At 43.7% G+C, this 14,297-nt stretch overlaps 2 protein-coding genes across 6 annotated transcripts; one reads left to right on the top strand and one right to left on the bottom strand.

Annotated features, from left to right (window-relative positions):
• Positions 1-1,854: 1,854 nt before the first annotated feature.
• On the bottom strand, positions 1,855-13,050 carry LOC129164424 (uncharacterized). 4 transcript variants are annotated; one of them, XM_054744437.2, is made up of 10 exons: positions 8,415-9,233; positions 7,670-7,758; positions 7,533-7,595; positions 7,317-7,408; positions 6,987-7,055; positions 6,799-6,903; positions 6,606-6,674; positions 5,381-6,468; positions 3,843-4,983; positions 1,855-3,749 (listed from the first exon to the last, which is right to left on the bottom strand). In XM_054744437.2, the coding sequence occupies exons 8-9, from the start codon at positions 5,449-5,451 to the stop codon at positions 4,065-4,067; spliced, it is 990 nt and encodes a 329-aa protein (XP_054600412.2). In that variant the 5' UTR covers positions 5,452-6,468; positions 6,606-6,674; positions 6,799-6,903; positions 6,987-7,055; positions 7,317-7,408; positions 7,533-7,595; positions 7,670-7,758; positions 8,415-9,233; the 3' UTR covers positions 1,855-3,749; positions 3,843-4,064. The 4 variants fall into 4 exon arrangements, with proteins under 4 accessions (XP_054600412.2, XP_054600413.2, XP_070408893.1 ...); XM_054744438.2 differs by lacking the exon at positions 8,415-9,233 and adding an exon at positions 12,918-13,050 and having other exon boundaries at positions 7,317-7,595; XM_070552792.1 differs by lacking the exon at positions 8,415-9,233 and adding an exon at positions 12,918-13,050 and having other exon boundaries at positions 7,317-7,758.
• Positions 12,945-14,296, top strand: esm1 (endothelial cell-specific molecule 1). Of its 2 annotated transcripts, none has more exons than XM_015942912.3 (3): positions 12,945-13,517; positions 13,618-13,761; positions 13,839-14,296. In XM_015942912.3, exons 1-3 carry the CDS (start codon positions 13,088-13,090, stop codon positions 13,922-13,924), a joined length of 660 nt encoding a protein of 219 aa, XP_015798398.3. In that variant the 5' UTR covers positions 12,945-13,087; the 3' UTR covers positions 13,925-14,296. The 2 variants fall into 2 exon arrangements, with proteins under 2 accessions (XP_015798398.3, XP_015798399.3); XM_015942913.3 differs by having other exon boundaries at positions 12,946-13,517; positions 13,842-14,296.
• Position 14,297: the final 1 nt, after the last annotated feature.

The following is a 14,297-nucleotide window of genomic DNA, read 5'->3' on the forward strand; positions in this document are numbered from 1 at the left end:
AGACCTTGCAGTAATGCACTGACGCAGCTCAAGCTAACACTTTAAAGCAGGGCTGTCCAAATATTTCAAGACCAGGCCTAAAATCACTGTGACGAACCACGCCCCCTCTGTCCTCCTCGTCTTCCTATTGTGAGCCTGCTGTCCCCACAGTCGGCTTTTCAGCACCTGGGGCAGTTCCCTGGGCAGCTCAGCTCTCCCTCCTTTGAAGCCCAGGACCTTGGGGAGAGGCACGCCACGAAGAGCAGCGGTTGATCTGAATCAGCGATCAAGCAGCTCCCAGGACTTTAAAAGAGGAGTGCAGCAGACAGTCGAGGAGATCCAGAGCTAGTCTGTGATTCTCCTCAGCTCGGTTACAATTAGCTAAGGTTAACTTGTGGTGTACGCTCGTTTTAGTGTTTTTCTATAGGAAACAGGTTTTGTTCCTCATTTGGAGGTTAGCTGACAGAGTGTCAATTTCTGATTGCAGTGTTTTTGTCCCCCATTGAATTTTGAGCCGGGGCTTTTCTGTTGGGTGGTTTTTATTTAGTTCGGCTAAATGCCGTTTTTCGTAAACAGTTAACCGCTTACGTTTTCAGTTTCCACCTTTTTCATCACCGTTCCCTGTTAAGCCTTATTTTGCCGTTAAAAACAGACACCCTTTGTTACTAAACCCTTTGGTTTTTACTCTCACCACCTCGTTATTTCTCCTCACACACACACACACACACACACACAAACACACACACACACACACACACACACACACACACACACACACACACACACACACACACACACACACACACACACACACACACACGTCCACCTATTTTTCTGTGTTAGTCCCCTCATCCTCCTAGACGTTCAGGAAGGGACGTAACAATCACCCTTAATGGTCTTCACGGGGCTCAAGTATTCTATTTTTATTAAATTAGATTAAATACTAACTATGGTAATTGGGTCAGGGGTATGTCTAAAACATGCAAATGGGGAAAACCCTGAGATTTAAATGTTTGATCAATCATCAACAGCAAAAATAAACAAATCGATCTAGAAATGCAAGTGGGGGCCGTGCTTTGTATGTGTTTGCTTAAAAAACAAAACCATCAGAGTTAACATAAATCTTACTTGTAACGAAGAACCTGATTGACTCTGATGAACTTGGCATCCTTTGTGAAGACAGACAAGCCAAAGTCAATCAGCTTGACCTGCAGAGGCTTTATCATTTGATCCACCAACATGATGTTGTTCGTTTTCACATCAGTGTGGATAACTCCAACCTTCTTCAATGCATCAAAGGCAGTCGCCAGCTGCAAACAATGGTCAAAAATAGAAAATCTGGAAATTAAAAATCTGTTAATGTGTGGAATCTTGTTTCCTCTGAAGGTGCCATACTTGCTGGATGACTATTCTGATGTCCTGTAGAGGCATTGGTGTTTCAAGTTGTTTGATATAATCTGCGAGACTGATGCTGCACAGCTCCAATGCCAGACTCAAATGTTTCAGGTCTGAATGAAAAAGCCTGATGATGTTCTGCTCATGCAGATTGTTCTCCATTAGATATGTCAGCATTTTTAACTAAAAAGGCACAAAAAGGTTGACATGAGTTGCAGTTTGACTGTAAATGTTTATGAAACACAAAGATCATGTCCTCACCTCCTTTTTAAATGCCTTCTCACTCGTGAATTTCTTGATGGCACGAAAGCAGTTTGCTGCTTGGTCAAAACGTTTGTACACACAGCCATAGGTGCCCCGTCCAAGAAAGTTCTGGTAAATGTTTAGGGGTTGCCTACTGGTGGAACATGAAGACTTTTTTTCCTCCATTGCTAAAATAAATGCAAACACTCTGGTTAACTTAATTCAAATTCAGTTCAATTCAATTCAAAAATACTTTATTAATCCCAGAGGGAAATTGATTTCCCAGAGGGAAAATCAGCACAAAATACAACATGAATATTTCTAACAGCAGAGGTTTTCCATGACAGGACATCTTACCCACAGCGAACAGAGTGATATTCAACGTTGAAACTGATAATTCTTATTGTTATTGTAACTAACCCCAAAATGACATCTTCTTTTGCTTGTATTTTAATTTGGCACAACTTGCCTTTATTTATAATCCGTTTTATCAACTTCCTGTTCGAATGAAATGCTTTTATTTTGAAGGGTCTATTTCCTGTTCTAACAGTTAAGGCAAGCTAGCTTAACAGCGATAAAACGGCCAAAGCAGCTTTGACGGAGATCTAACATGGATTTTGCTATTAGCAGCCCCCTTGATAGAGGCACAAGCTCTTACGGTGAAATTGAGGGTCATCGTCATTAAATCCAAAACTTCAACAGTAAAGTGCAAGGTTTGTTTATGTGTTGCTCCAGACAAACTGAGCCAGCAGATGTTGATATGTACAAGTAGCTGCTGTAAGCAACAATTTAAATAACATTTTGGTGCAATTAATGATAGAACAATTTGTTTTTTTTTATTTAACATGAACCAGACGGTATTTTAACAGAAACACAATATACATTATATACAAAGAAAGAAACAAACTAGTCCCAATGTTCCTGTGACAAACCAAAATAAACATAAGTACAGATGTTAAACTTACACTTGCAAATTTACATCTGATCAGTAACCTAGAGAGGATAAAAAAAACAATGAAACAATCCTCTGAGGATTTACAACATTTTCTATTTACATAAATACACTAATGAACTAAATAAACCCAAGTTGTTCATTTGTTCTTTTCCTCCACCCATCTTTGTTTTTCCGCCTCGTAGAAAGGAGACTTGCTAAACTCCTTCCAGCTCATCTCTTTGACCATTCCCTGGCTTTGGTAAAGAGCGAACACCTTGGAGGGACAGTAAATATATTTTCCTGCCACTCCGGGGAATCCTGTGTGGATGTGTGGGCTGTTGGGTCCCTGTTTCAGCTCCATGTGACAGAACCTACAGAGACGGCCTGCTGGTGCCAATTCTGTCCTTTGCCTTTTCTTTTCGGTCTTCTCCTGCACTCGCGTCTTGGTTGCGTCCAGTTCTCTCTGAAAAAAGTCAGTGGCTGAAAAATCTTCAAAGGACATTTTAGGGTTAGAGAGTCCTTCAGCAGCATAGCTCTGGTGCACCTTTTGTGAGCAGTAAAAATACCGCACAGGCCCCTGTTGATAGAAAAAGTGGATCGAGGATCCATCAGTTTCATATCGAGACTTTGGCTGTCCGCAGGAAAGACAGGTCTTTTTCTGTCTTTTCTTTTGCCCTGGCGGGAGCTGCTGCTGCTGTTTGCTCAAAATGCCCTCTACGATTTTTTTCCAGAGAGTGTTGAGTCAGAGGTGAGGACAAAGCAGGTGCAGGAGGGTTGAAAGTAGCTGGCTCAATAGTGACCACAGGAACATGGAATGACTCACTCCCCTCTGTTAAAGAGTGCCACAGTTGTTGTGTATCCCTCAGTTTCTCTGGGCTTATGTTCAAAGAAGAACTGGTGTTGAGCAGTTTCGCCAGGTGCTTCACGTAGCGGGAGATGTGCAGTCTGGTGGTAGGATGCAGAAGGCTGTTTGGATCAGCAGCAGCTCGATGAACAATGGCTGCGTATTCCTGATCCACAAGCTTCAGCATCTCCTTGTCCCCACGGTGCTTCTGCAGCAGGTCATCAATGGCCTCTTTCATGGGCAGTGTCCAGCATGTGTGATCCAACACAAAGACCCGTCCACCTGTTTTTATGGGTCCGACGTGGGCGCTACTTGGGTAGGCTCTCAGAGGCAGAGGTGGAGCACACGAAAGATCTGAAACACAATGAAACGGTCATGCTTACTCGGCTGATTGGTGAACTGTCCACAATAAAATGCAAATATGTAGAAAACATTTCAGTGGCTTACCTGGTGTGGCTAGAAATTCCTGGACATCTTCTTTCAGGAGGTCACCAGCAGAGAGTAGAGGGCTGACAGATGGAGCTGAACCCAAGTTGGAGGTTGACGCTGGAGTTGGAACTTGAGCCGGGATGGATGAATGCACAGGAAGCAGGAATGGAGCAGATGATTCACCTCTCTTCTGAGTCCTGTGTTTGTCCCAGTCAAGAGGGACCGGTCGGCAGCCTGGCTCTATGTACTCAAGTCCAAATCTTTCGCTGGTTCCCTGTCAGAGACTCTGAGAGTGGGATATTTCTCCTGTCCAGTCACTCTCTTGTAAGAGCTGTTTAATTCAGCTATTAAAGCGGGATCAAATACAGCTGGCAGGACAATGTCTGGTCGCTTAAGGTCCACCAGTCGTTGGTAGTTCCATCTTGCCACTCCTGTCATTGCCTGCGCCTGAAACAGTTCAGTGGAGGCATGGGTTCCAGTGATCCACTGGGCCTGGTGGAAATGGTACCCCTCTTGTTGTGATGTACCTCTGACAGGAATCCAGATGTTGACCTTTGCTCCTTCTCCAGGTACATGGTTAAGCTGAAGAGTGCCACCATACCTGTACATGATCCTCTCGGAGATTTCAGGGTCACTGAGGCATCCATGGAGAATATGCACTCGCTGTATGCGCCACGTCTTCAGCATGGAGGGTTTAAACAGAGGGACATCATTTGGATCCTTGGCCAGATGAAAATGGTTGATCACCTTTTCCACTCTGTCCAGGAGCTCTGTGGGCTGTGGTATCTTGGTCCTGCAGTGCTCCCGTATGTGTTGTTTGGTGGGATTGGCTGGCCGGATACCACAGAATTCGTAGGCGTCCCTGAGCTTCTTGAGGTCCTCCTGATCCACCACAGAGAAGGCAGCAGAGAGAAGCTGGCAGAAACTGCTGTAGAGGGGGTGATGCTCAGACGTGCACTCCCGTGAAAAGCGCCTGAGGCAGTGAAACAAGTCCAGTTTTATAGCAATGTTGGGGTTGTAATGTGATCGAGAGGCACTAGTATTAGCCAGGGGTCCAGAGGTAGCAGCATTCACAATGGCAGGGGTTGTCTTCCAAGCATCCCAGAGTAAATGTTCACCAGGGATGGAGTCTGGGATCTTGAAAGAAGCACAGCAATCCCTGATCAGAAGATACACAAAGATGCAGAATAATTAGAATCATTCTTATGTTTTTGACTGCTGTGTTTGGTCTCTGAGCACCAGGTTTCCTGGTTCTGTTAGGATGATGTCATCAAACAGCTGGTCATGATCTCGATAAGCAATAAACACTTCTTCCTAATGCTTTTCCTTTTGCATCACTGTGTATTCTAACAGTTTCATGAATTTCTTCCAACATTTTCTAATTTATTAGAAAAGTATTTTTTTAAATAAAATTAAAGAATTGTGTTTTCGTTAGTCAACCATTTGTTTTTTCTCCTAATCACTAAGGTTGCACATTAAAACAGACATAATCAAACACACAATCATGATCATTAACAGACTGAAAGGTAAAGAAGAGAGAAAATGTCTGCTCTCACCTGTCCACCCAGTGGTAGCCTGCCTTCTCCACTTCAGCTTCAGCGTACCTCCTGGCCACTCCCTCGTACATCGGCTGCAAGGACCTCTCAGCCTAAGACTGAACCATCACCCAGGAAACAATCAAATCAACCAGTTTTCGTTCATGATTGCAAAGCTAGACATTGTCCCTGATGCAAGTGTCACTTTGCGTGCAACTTTTCTGGTGTGGTCAGACCTGAAGATCTGCCCAAAAGATCCTTGAAGGAGCCTGGACATGGATGGCTCTTGGCGTCTGTACTCTTCCAGCAGACAGTCAGTGAGGTAGAAGCTGGAAACAGAAATTCCACACCACCCACTGACATCTTCATATGAGCCAAAAGGACGTGGTGCATTTTCCTTTCTCACAAACTGCCCAATGGTCTTCTGTCCATGAACCCCAGCCTCAGCATCCCAAACGCTCTCGATTGCCTGCAGGTATGCCAGGTGAGCTCACTCAAATTTGAGATGCATGAGTTCATTCACCTGGTTTGCCATGTCTGATGGTGATTTGCCCGTGCGCCTCAGCTCATCCATTACAGACTTGCAGATGGTCTTCTTATATGTCAGGAATGCAGGCAGAATGTTTGTGAAGTGGCTGGGCAGCTTTTTGCAGCCACCGGGGACTGTCTGCAAACCAGTTTCTCCGACAAGACTTGCAACAAAGTCTGGAGGAAAAGATGTAATACCGTCCACCGGTGCCAACAATCACCCGAGGCCTACCCACGCCAGCAGAGACCACCTGAGGATGATGACACCCATGAAGACAGGGCAGGATGTAATTGTTCCTCAGTCTGATCATGATGTTGCTTCCAGATGAAAAACGGGTGCAGCTGAAAGAAGTTGGGTGATGGGAGGTCGGCCACTGTGTCTATTAGCTCTGGTTGTGGAGGAAGACGCCAGAGTGAAACTGCATTCCCAACGATGCGAACAGGATGAGAGCCAGGCCACAGTCCGAGATCCTGTAGTTCTGTCCTCATCCACAGTTTCTGGTGCTGAGAACAGCTCCAGCTGTTCATATCAAGGTCCCGGTCAGGCAAGAGCGAAGGAGCAGGTGGCTGGGCTGAGGAAACTGATATTCAAAAAGACAGATGATTTTAGAGTCCTTTCAGTCAAAACAAATGTTAAAGAATGTGTGGAACAAATGATAAAGCTAAAGTTAAGTAAACAAGTCAAAAAAGAAGCTGTCTAGATGATTTCCACTCTCACCCTTTTCACCTCTGTCTTCAAAATCCAGCACTCTCTGTGCAGAGGAGCCAGCAGATCTTGTGTTTGAATCTGAAAAACGGAGCCATCTTTCTGTTATTGTTTCAGCAATAATGGATCAGATCAAATCATTTGACGTAGTTGTGTAATTATCAGCAATAAACAGATGTTTAGTTCAATATTAGTGGAGATCTACCGTTAGATGACTCCAGGCTCTTTGTGAAGCTTGATGTTTCCTTTGCCAGGAAGGCCAGCTCTGGTGGCAGGGCCGCAGGTGTCTTCCCTTGTTTACTGGTTGGGACTGGTCCCAGAACAAGAAAAAAGTCTTCATGTAGCCTTGATTAAAATAAAACAGTTGAGAAAACAGAGCTTGAATCTTCTCACCATCAACTGCTGAGGTTTCCAGTTGCTCTGATGCATCAGGAGGAGGTCTGGACAGCGTTGCAGACAGGACTAAAACAGAAAAAGCATCAGTTATTCCAGCAGTTAGAGTGTGCAGGTGTTGGTGTTAGTATGAACTCAAACTCACACAGTTACTTTTCCTGCTTACCACAGCTTTACACATAATACTGGAAAGGTCAGAAACAACCTTAACCAAAGCAGGAGGAGTAACAGCACCCAGTGCACAAGCATGCATTCAACTTATAGTGCAAACCCCCACTTCAATGTTTTTAGTGTACAAGACATGCAAAAAAATAAAAATAACATACTCACTGTGTCTGGAATCACATCTTCTCAGCAGGAATCAATTCATAGTCCTGAGGACTTTTAGTGTAACAGTAGGAAGAGACATGTGGAACAGGAACCTGGCCAGAACGTGGCCATAACAAAAAGCAAAGGCAGAACACAGAAAGTCATGGCTCAGTTTTGGATGGCAATTCATCATGCAAGAGAATAGCTCTCCAGTCCTGAAACCTCTCATTTAAAAACCTGGTTTTGCTCGTGGAAGTATTCTTGACACATCCTCTTCTCTTTTTGCTGCAGCTACAGCAACTGGTTACACACACAAAAGCAAACATCTAGAAATGAGACACACATTTGCAAGAAAGACTCAAGAATTAACTGACTGTATTAACAGTGTGACTGCTCGTGCTCAGCAGGTCAGATGGTGAGATGTTCAACATGGCGCTCTCCAACTCTTTGTCCTCGTCCATTACTGTAGTGTGGACAAAGATTACAGCACACAGAATGACAAATATGATATCAGTTCAAGATAAATGTCAAACATTACATGTTTCTGTCATTTCAAAAATGAGAAACAAGACATGAATCAAGTTTCTTTCCCAGAGGTTCAGGTGGCACACTTGTATCCTGTTCAGTGGGTGTAGAAGCTGAGCTATTTACGCGTTACCATAGCTATCAGAGAGCCTTAAGAAGCGTGCCCGTCTGAGAAAAGTGTATAAAGCATGTAGTGAGGTTTTTTTACAGTCTTAACATCTATAATAATTGTAAAAAATAAAGTTGGCTACTTCATGGATTTCACCTACCGCGGGTTATTTTTAGAACGTAACCATAGACTGTACATACGTAATGTAACTCCTGCAATAAAAGAGGGACTGCTGTATTATTAATAGTAGAGTCTGGGACATCTAATTGATTAACATCAACATTGATTATTATGCACTATTATTTTTGTTCCACGGTGATAAAGTCCTAATGTCTTCATTATAGTTCCTTTTTTTCCCCAGAAAAAAGGCTACAGATAATTTTAAAGAGGCAGAGGAATTTTAAAAATACGGGAGATTTACGGGAAAATAATAATTCGGGAGGACGGCAGGAAAGCAAAGTAAAATACGGTAGTTGTGGTGTTACCTGGTCTCCTTAGGTCTTCTGTAGGTTTTCTACTAGGTAATTAAACACTGAGACACAGCTGTTTAGGTCCAGCGAACTTTTACTTCCAGCCTCAACTCTTCAACCTCAACAGTAACACGTGACACTAGTGCCCCTAGTGATCACCGTCATAACAGCATGTACATTACAGTACACCCAGATAGCAAACATTTTGGTTTTATTTTGGCATTAATTGGGCATTTTGGCATCCTTCTGGCACAAAAATGTTCGAAAAAGTATTTTGGCTTAAATGTGGCAGAATTTTGGGTTCCCATTATAGACAATTACTATAAAAGATGCCTATAAAATGACATGTTTTCTCCAGGACCAGAGAGGACACAAACTCAATACATGTCTTTTATTGTGAGGTAATAATTTCTCAGAGTTTTGCGGTTGCAGGCGGGAGTAGACATGCACACAGCAGGTGCGGGAGTGTAACACGCACGTTGCGGTTGCAGGCGGTAATGGTCAGAAATTCAGCGGGATATTTAATAAAGATAATTAAGAAAGTGACACAACATGAAAATGTACTGTGTTGTGAACACAGATGACTTAATGAGGTGAGGAGGAAGCTCCCTCTTGCTGAGGAGCAGACAGACCTCCAGTCTGAGGCGGAAGCCATTGAAAGGCCTCAAAGAAGAATTAAGTAAGAATTTTGTGAACTTTCCATTCCTCCACCTCTTGGGCCTGTGTTGAATTTGCACTCATTAACTTAAAATAAATGTTTAATTCAGAATAAATGTTGTCTTGTGTGTTCATTTCCAAAGGCCAAGCATATGTCCAGGACTGGGCCTCATCAGAGGATGAAGCCCAGACCCCTGGAAGAGGGCTTCCCCCAACCCCAGCCATCCCCCCAGTGAGGAGAAGGTTCATCCTCCCCAATAACCTGTACCTCTGCCTGACCTGACCAATTACCAGGTAATGGAAATCTCAACAAATACCACAGTAACGTATGTATAGCAAATGGGTTTGAGTGTAGCTGATCAGGTAAGTGTGGTGTTTCAAATGTGATACATTAGGAAATTTACAAAGGTTAATGAGGCAGTTACATGGAGAAAAACAATTCTGGAGCCATTACGTCACTGTTGAGGTCAATAATTGCATTTTGTAAACTGTTGTTCTTCTTCCTCTCCCTCTTCTACACACTCTTCCAGCATGTCATGACCCTGGGGACATCATTGCTGCAGGCCACTGACCTGCAGGGTCACCAGGGAACCCAGGGGGTTCCAGTTCCAACTCCCTCTTCATCTGGTGGGATGATGAGGGAGGAACCGGCTCTCCAGGTGCCTACAGTTTGCCCCAACTCCTCTCCAGGGCAGTGGCAGCAGAGGGACGACACGACATGTAAGGTTATTATGGTTTACACTAACCCAGTCCTCACATGCCAGTTACAGTATACAAACGCACATGATCCACGCATACATACTAATATAAGATGGTTTATAAAGCTAAACACACACACACACACACACACACACACACACACACACACACACGCACACACACACGCACACACACACACACACACACACACACACACACACACGCGCGCGCACACACAGAGAGAGTCTGAATGGAAAAGAATTATGTTTATGTTTATATATTTAGCAGATGCTTTTGTCCAAAGCGACTTACAAGTGATAATCGGCATGTTGCCCTTGAGGCTAATAACAACAACTTGACATCAGTCATGGAGAGGAGGGAACAAGGAGTGGACAGTAGAGAGGGGGGATGGGTGCAGGGAGGGTGCTACTTAAGAAGATGCTCTCTGAAGAGCAGGGTCTTCAGGAGTTTCTTGAAAATTGAAAAGGAAGCTCCTGTTCTGGTAGTGCTTGGTAGGTCATTCCACATTTGTGGAACGATGCATGAGAAGAGTCTGGATTGTCCTGAGCGTGGTGTAGGCACTGCTAGCCGACCATCCTGTGATGACCGGAGCGGCCGGGCCGAGACATAAGCCTTTGCAAGAGGATTCAGGTAGATGGGAGCCATACCAACTTGGACTTTGTATGCTAGTGTTAGCATAGCAATTTGAATTTGATGCGTGCTGCTAGCGGTAGCCAGTGGAGCTCAATGAACAGAGGGGTGACGTGTGCTCTTTTTGGTTAATTAAAATGCCACACACACACACACACACACACACACACAACTTGTAAATGCAAAAAATGCTTAAACTATGTTGTTTCTTTGTGTCTGAAATGCTTTTCAGCTCTCCTGCATGAAGTCCTAGTGAAACAGGAAATAATCCTTCAGCAGCAGCGCAGCCTCACCAAAATGGTGCAGGACCTTTTTGTTGCTGTTACTGCTCTTCAGGGCCTGACCACAGGGGGAAGTGTAGAGACCAGACACCACGGCATCTTCCCCTTGGCAGATGTTCAGGCCCTGATGGCCCTGGAGAGGGAGCTTGGAATCAGTCCAACATTGGCCCATGAATTGGTGAGCTTTTTTCTGTTCTTTACAACAAAGTTTTGGACAATGCATTTTGGCATGCACATCCAATTTATTTGTTCAATATCTTAAAGTGGTAGATATGCCAAAGGAGTTAAAGGACTGCTTGTGCAGTCAACGAGCTCCACCCAATTATTTGCCCCCCACCCCCACCCCCCCACCCACGTTTCAGGTCTCTGCCCTTCATCAGGCAGCCGTGTAACGCCAAATAAATAAATAGTGGAGCACAATGGCTATCCAGGCTTTTCTTTAAATTTGTTTAATATTTGTTTGAAAATTCAATGAAAATCAATCTTTGTTTAAAAAATTAATGAAGATCAATTTTTCTAATTTTAGGGTTCAACACTCGGCCTTGTGGGGGGGGTCCACAGTTAAGGACACGGTGTGGCGGGTCCTCAAAGGAGCCATGACTAATGCCCTCGCCGAGGGCAAAATGGGAAGGTGGCCTTTGAGAGGCTCCACCTAAAAGGCATTGTAATTGGTAAGTTTAATCACAACAGTAACACAACTGTTCTATCACACAGCTGATAAAATCATAGTTTAGGATAAAATTATTAGCCACCCATGACAATCACATTTCTTTTCAAAGTGAAAATACTTATAGTCTTAACAACTCATTTGCGAAATGGCACGCAGTGCGCCTGTGAATATCTCGTAATTATAACACCACGCTATCGCTGGCTTCAAGACAGCTATTGCCACTTTGCCCGCAATGTGACGCGTTCTTCAGGGTCAACTCTCGCTCGTGAAATTCTTGTTTGGTTTTAGTGTCAGGAAAGAACCGCTGGTTTGTGTTTGGTAAAGTAAACTGTGGCAGTGTAAGTACTAAGTGACTATGATGATTTAATGTTGTAACTTTGGCTGTCACTTTCAACCCCAGATGACGAGATGCATCCATTAACTAATGCAAAACTGACTTTTTAACTAGCCAGTTACTTAGCCCACCACAGTTCTCTTTTGCATGGACTGTTGCGTCGTCCTTTTTTAAGTCTTTCTCCATGTGTATGCCTTTATTTTCAGCTGCAGTGAGAAGGAATCTGGTCTGTGTGGCGTCTACGGAGGCAGAAATTATAAATACAATTAAAAAATGGTTCTATTGGGCTGGGGATAGGGACGGAGGGCGCAAAAGGAGAATGCCCGCCCAACCAACCCCTCAACCAGCCCAGGACTCAGTCCAGGACTGACCTTTACAAAAATAAATAAATAAAATATTCAAATTTTACTCTTGTTTGGTTTTATGTTTATGCGCCTCGTACACACAGTAACCTAGGCTATTTCACAAGGCTATTTAACTGAGGCACAAAATCTGAATCTTCTGTACAAGGACATTTTATAGTCTATTAAAATGTTAAATTAAATTTAGCATAAGGTTCAGAATAAAATATAATCTTTTGGTAAATGTATGGCTAATTATGGATAAGTTATGGTTCATATTTGACTTTATTATGGGATTTTGGGATGGTTATGACTAGGCTTTGGAAAGCCACATTTTATTTTGGGTGATTTTTTGGCAAACTTATGGGTTCACTTTGACATCCTTTGGCCATTTTGTGGTGTTTTGGGGTTCTTTTGGTATAGTTATGGTTGTGCTTTGGAATTCCACAATTTATTTTGGAAGAATTCTGGCAACCTTTTGACAATCCATAATTCTATTTTGGCGTGCCTTATTTGGGCCATATTTGGCCCATCATTCCACCCAAAAGACTGGCATGCCAAACTAGTGCCAAAAATGATTCTGGCAACCTTTTGACAATCCATAATTCTATTTTGGTGTGCCTAATATGGGCCATATTTGGCCCATCATTCCATCCAAAAGAGTACCAAGACTGGCTTGCCAAACTAGGGCCAAAAAGAATTTGCTATCTGGGCAATACACCACAGTAGTTTCCCGGCCAAAACGGGAGACTTGACAGCTATGTCAAGGATGTGTTTAAATAAGTTTTTGCTGATTAACATGAGTTGGTCTCAAACCTCAAGCCATTGAGGTTGCGTCACTCAGACAAAAACAAACCAAAGATAACTTAAATGACATCAACTCACACGGACTTAAATTCCTGGATGGCGATCCACAGTTAATCCCACTTCCAAACCGGATTTCTAAATGTGGGACCGGCCAACAAAAAGGGACCACAACACCGGAATGAGGAAATTGACGAGGGGCATTCCATGCGCAAAACAAACTTGTTCATCGCTGATAACCATCCAGCCTGATGAGCTGCAGGTCAGTCAACCCAAGTCTTCAAAGGGGATCACAGGTTCAGGAGGACAACACAAGCCCTTTCTCTCTCCACCTTCACACGTCCATCCATCCATCCATCCATTCATCCACGGGGATGTCTCTGTTGCTCCTCGCAGTGCTGTTTTCACTCCTGATGGAGGATGCTGAAGCGTGGGGCGCCAACGCCAAGTACGCAGTGAACTGCCCGGACAGATGCAACGCTGAGCGCTGCGGCGGGACGCAGCGCTGCGCACGGACGGTTCTGGATGACTGCGGCTGTTGTCAGGTGTGTGCAGCCAGCAGAGGGGAGCACTGCTATCGCACAGTGTCGGGGATGCACGGGGCCAAGTGCGGACCGGGATTATTCTGCGAGTTCTACAAAGATGAGGACGATTACGGGGATGAATATGGCATTTGCAAAGGTGACCGTGTTTTATGTGCTGCATGCAAGTACAGGGATGCTCTCTATCCTATTGTGTCATAACTGCATCATGCTATTCCCTTCGTTTTCTCTCCTTACAGACTGCCCTTATGGAACATATGGGGTGGAGTGCCGTAAGACATGCAGCTGCAAAGGGGGCATCTGTGACAGGGAGACTGGAGCTTGTCTCACTCTCACGTTCTTTGCCAAAATTGCCAGCAAGCTCAAGACTGGGCAACAAGCAGGTGAGTTGCGTCACCATCAAACAGTCCAAAAAGTTATGAAGAAAACTCATTTACCAACGTGCTTTTTTTATTCCCAGCAGGCTCTGAGGTGGGCTCAGGAGAGGTGAGCTCTGCACAGAACCCAGACAGATCCACTGCTCCAAAGAGGCTCAACCCTCGCTGACAAGAAGGATTCTTCAGTACCAATGTAGCATTAAGTTATAAATGAAACTGAATGTTTTATGTTAAAGGATGAAAAAAACAAACGTTTGTGAAAGTTTTATTTATCTTGTTTTAAATATATCTTTTACATGAATATGTATCTTGAATGTGCATTTCTCCTTCTCTTTCTATGTTTTCCCAAATGTTTGAACCAAATCTGTTTAAAGACTTCTGGTGTGCCTTCATCAGGAGCCAAAGAGTAAAAAACATCTGCATTCAAGTTCAAAGTTCACTATTTATTTTCAGCATTAGTTCCTAAACATGCTTTCTTTCCAATATCATCTCTTGGAATATGATCTTAAAATAAAATCAATGTCATTACTGACTTATATTAC

Source organism: Nothobranchius furzeri, chromosome 6, assembly GCF_043380555.1.
Source record: "Nothobranchius furzeri strain GRZ-AD chromosome 6, NfurGRZ-RIMD1, whole genome shotgun sequence".
NCBI lineage: Eukaryota > Metazoa > Chordata > Actinopteri > Cyprinodontiformes > Nothobranchiidae > Nothobranchius > Nothobranchius furzeri.

Coding starts and splice junctions, on each gene's coding strand:
- LOC129164424 (XM_054744438.2), bottom strand. CDS start 5,451: ATGTACGAGGGAGTGGCCAGGAGGTACGCTGAAGCTGAAGTGGAGAAG. Junction 4,984..5,380: donor GGCTACCACTGGGTGGACAG/GTGAGAGCAGAC, acceptor TCTTCTGATCAG/GGATTGCTGTGCTTCTTTCA.
- esm1 (XM_015942912.3), top strand. CDS start 13,088: ATGAGCTGCAGGTCAGTCAACCCAAGTCTTCAAAGGGGATCACAGGTT. Junction 13,518..13,617: donor TGAATATGGCATTTGCAAAG/GTGACCGTGTTT, acceptor CTCTCCTTACAG/ACTGCCCTTATGGAACATAT. Junction 13,762..13,838: donor CAAGACTGGGCAACAAGCAG/GTGAGTTGCGTC, acceptor TTTTATTCCCAG/CAGGCTCTGAGGTGGGCTCA.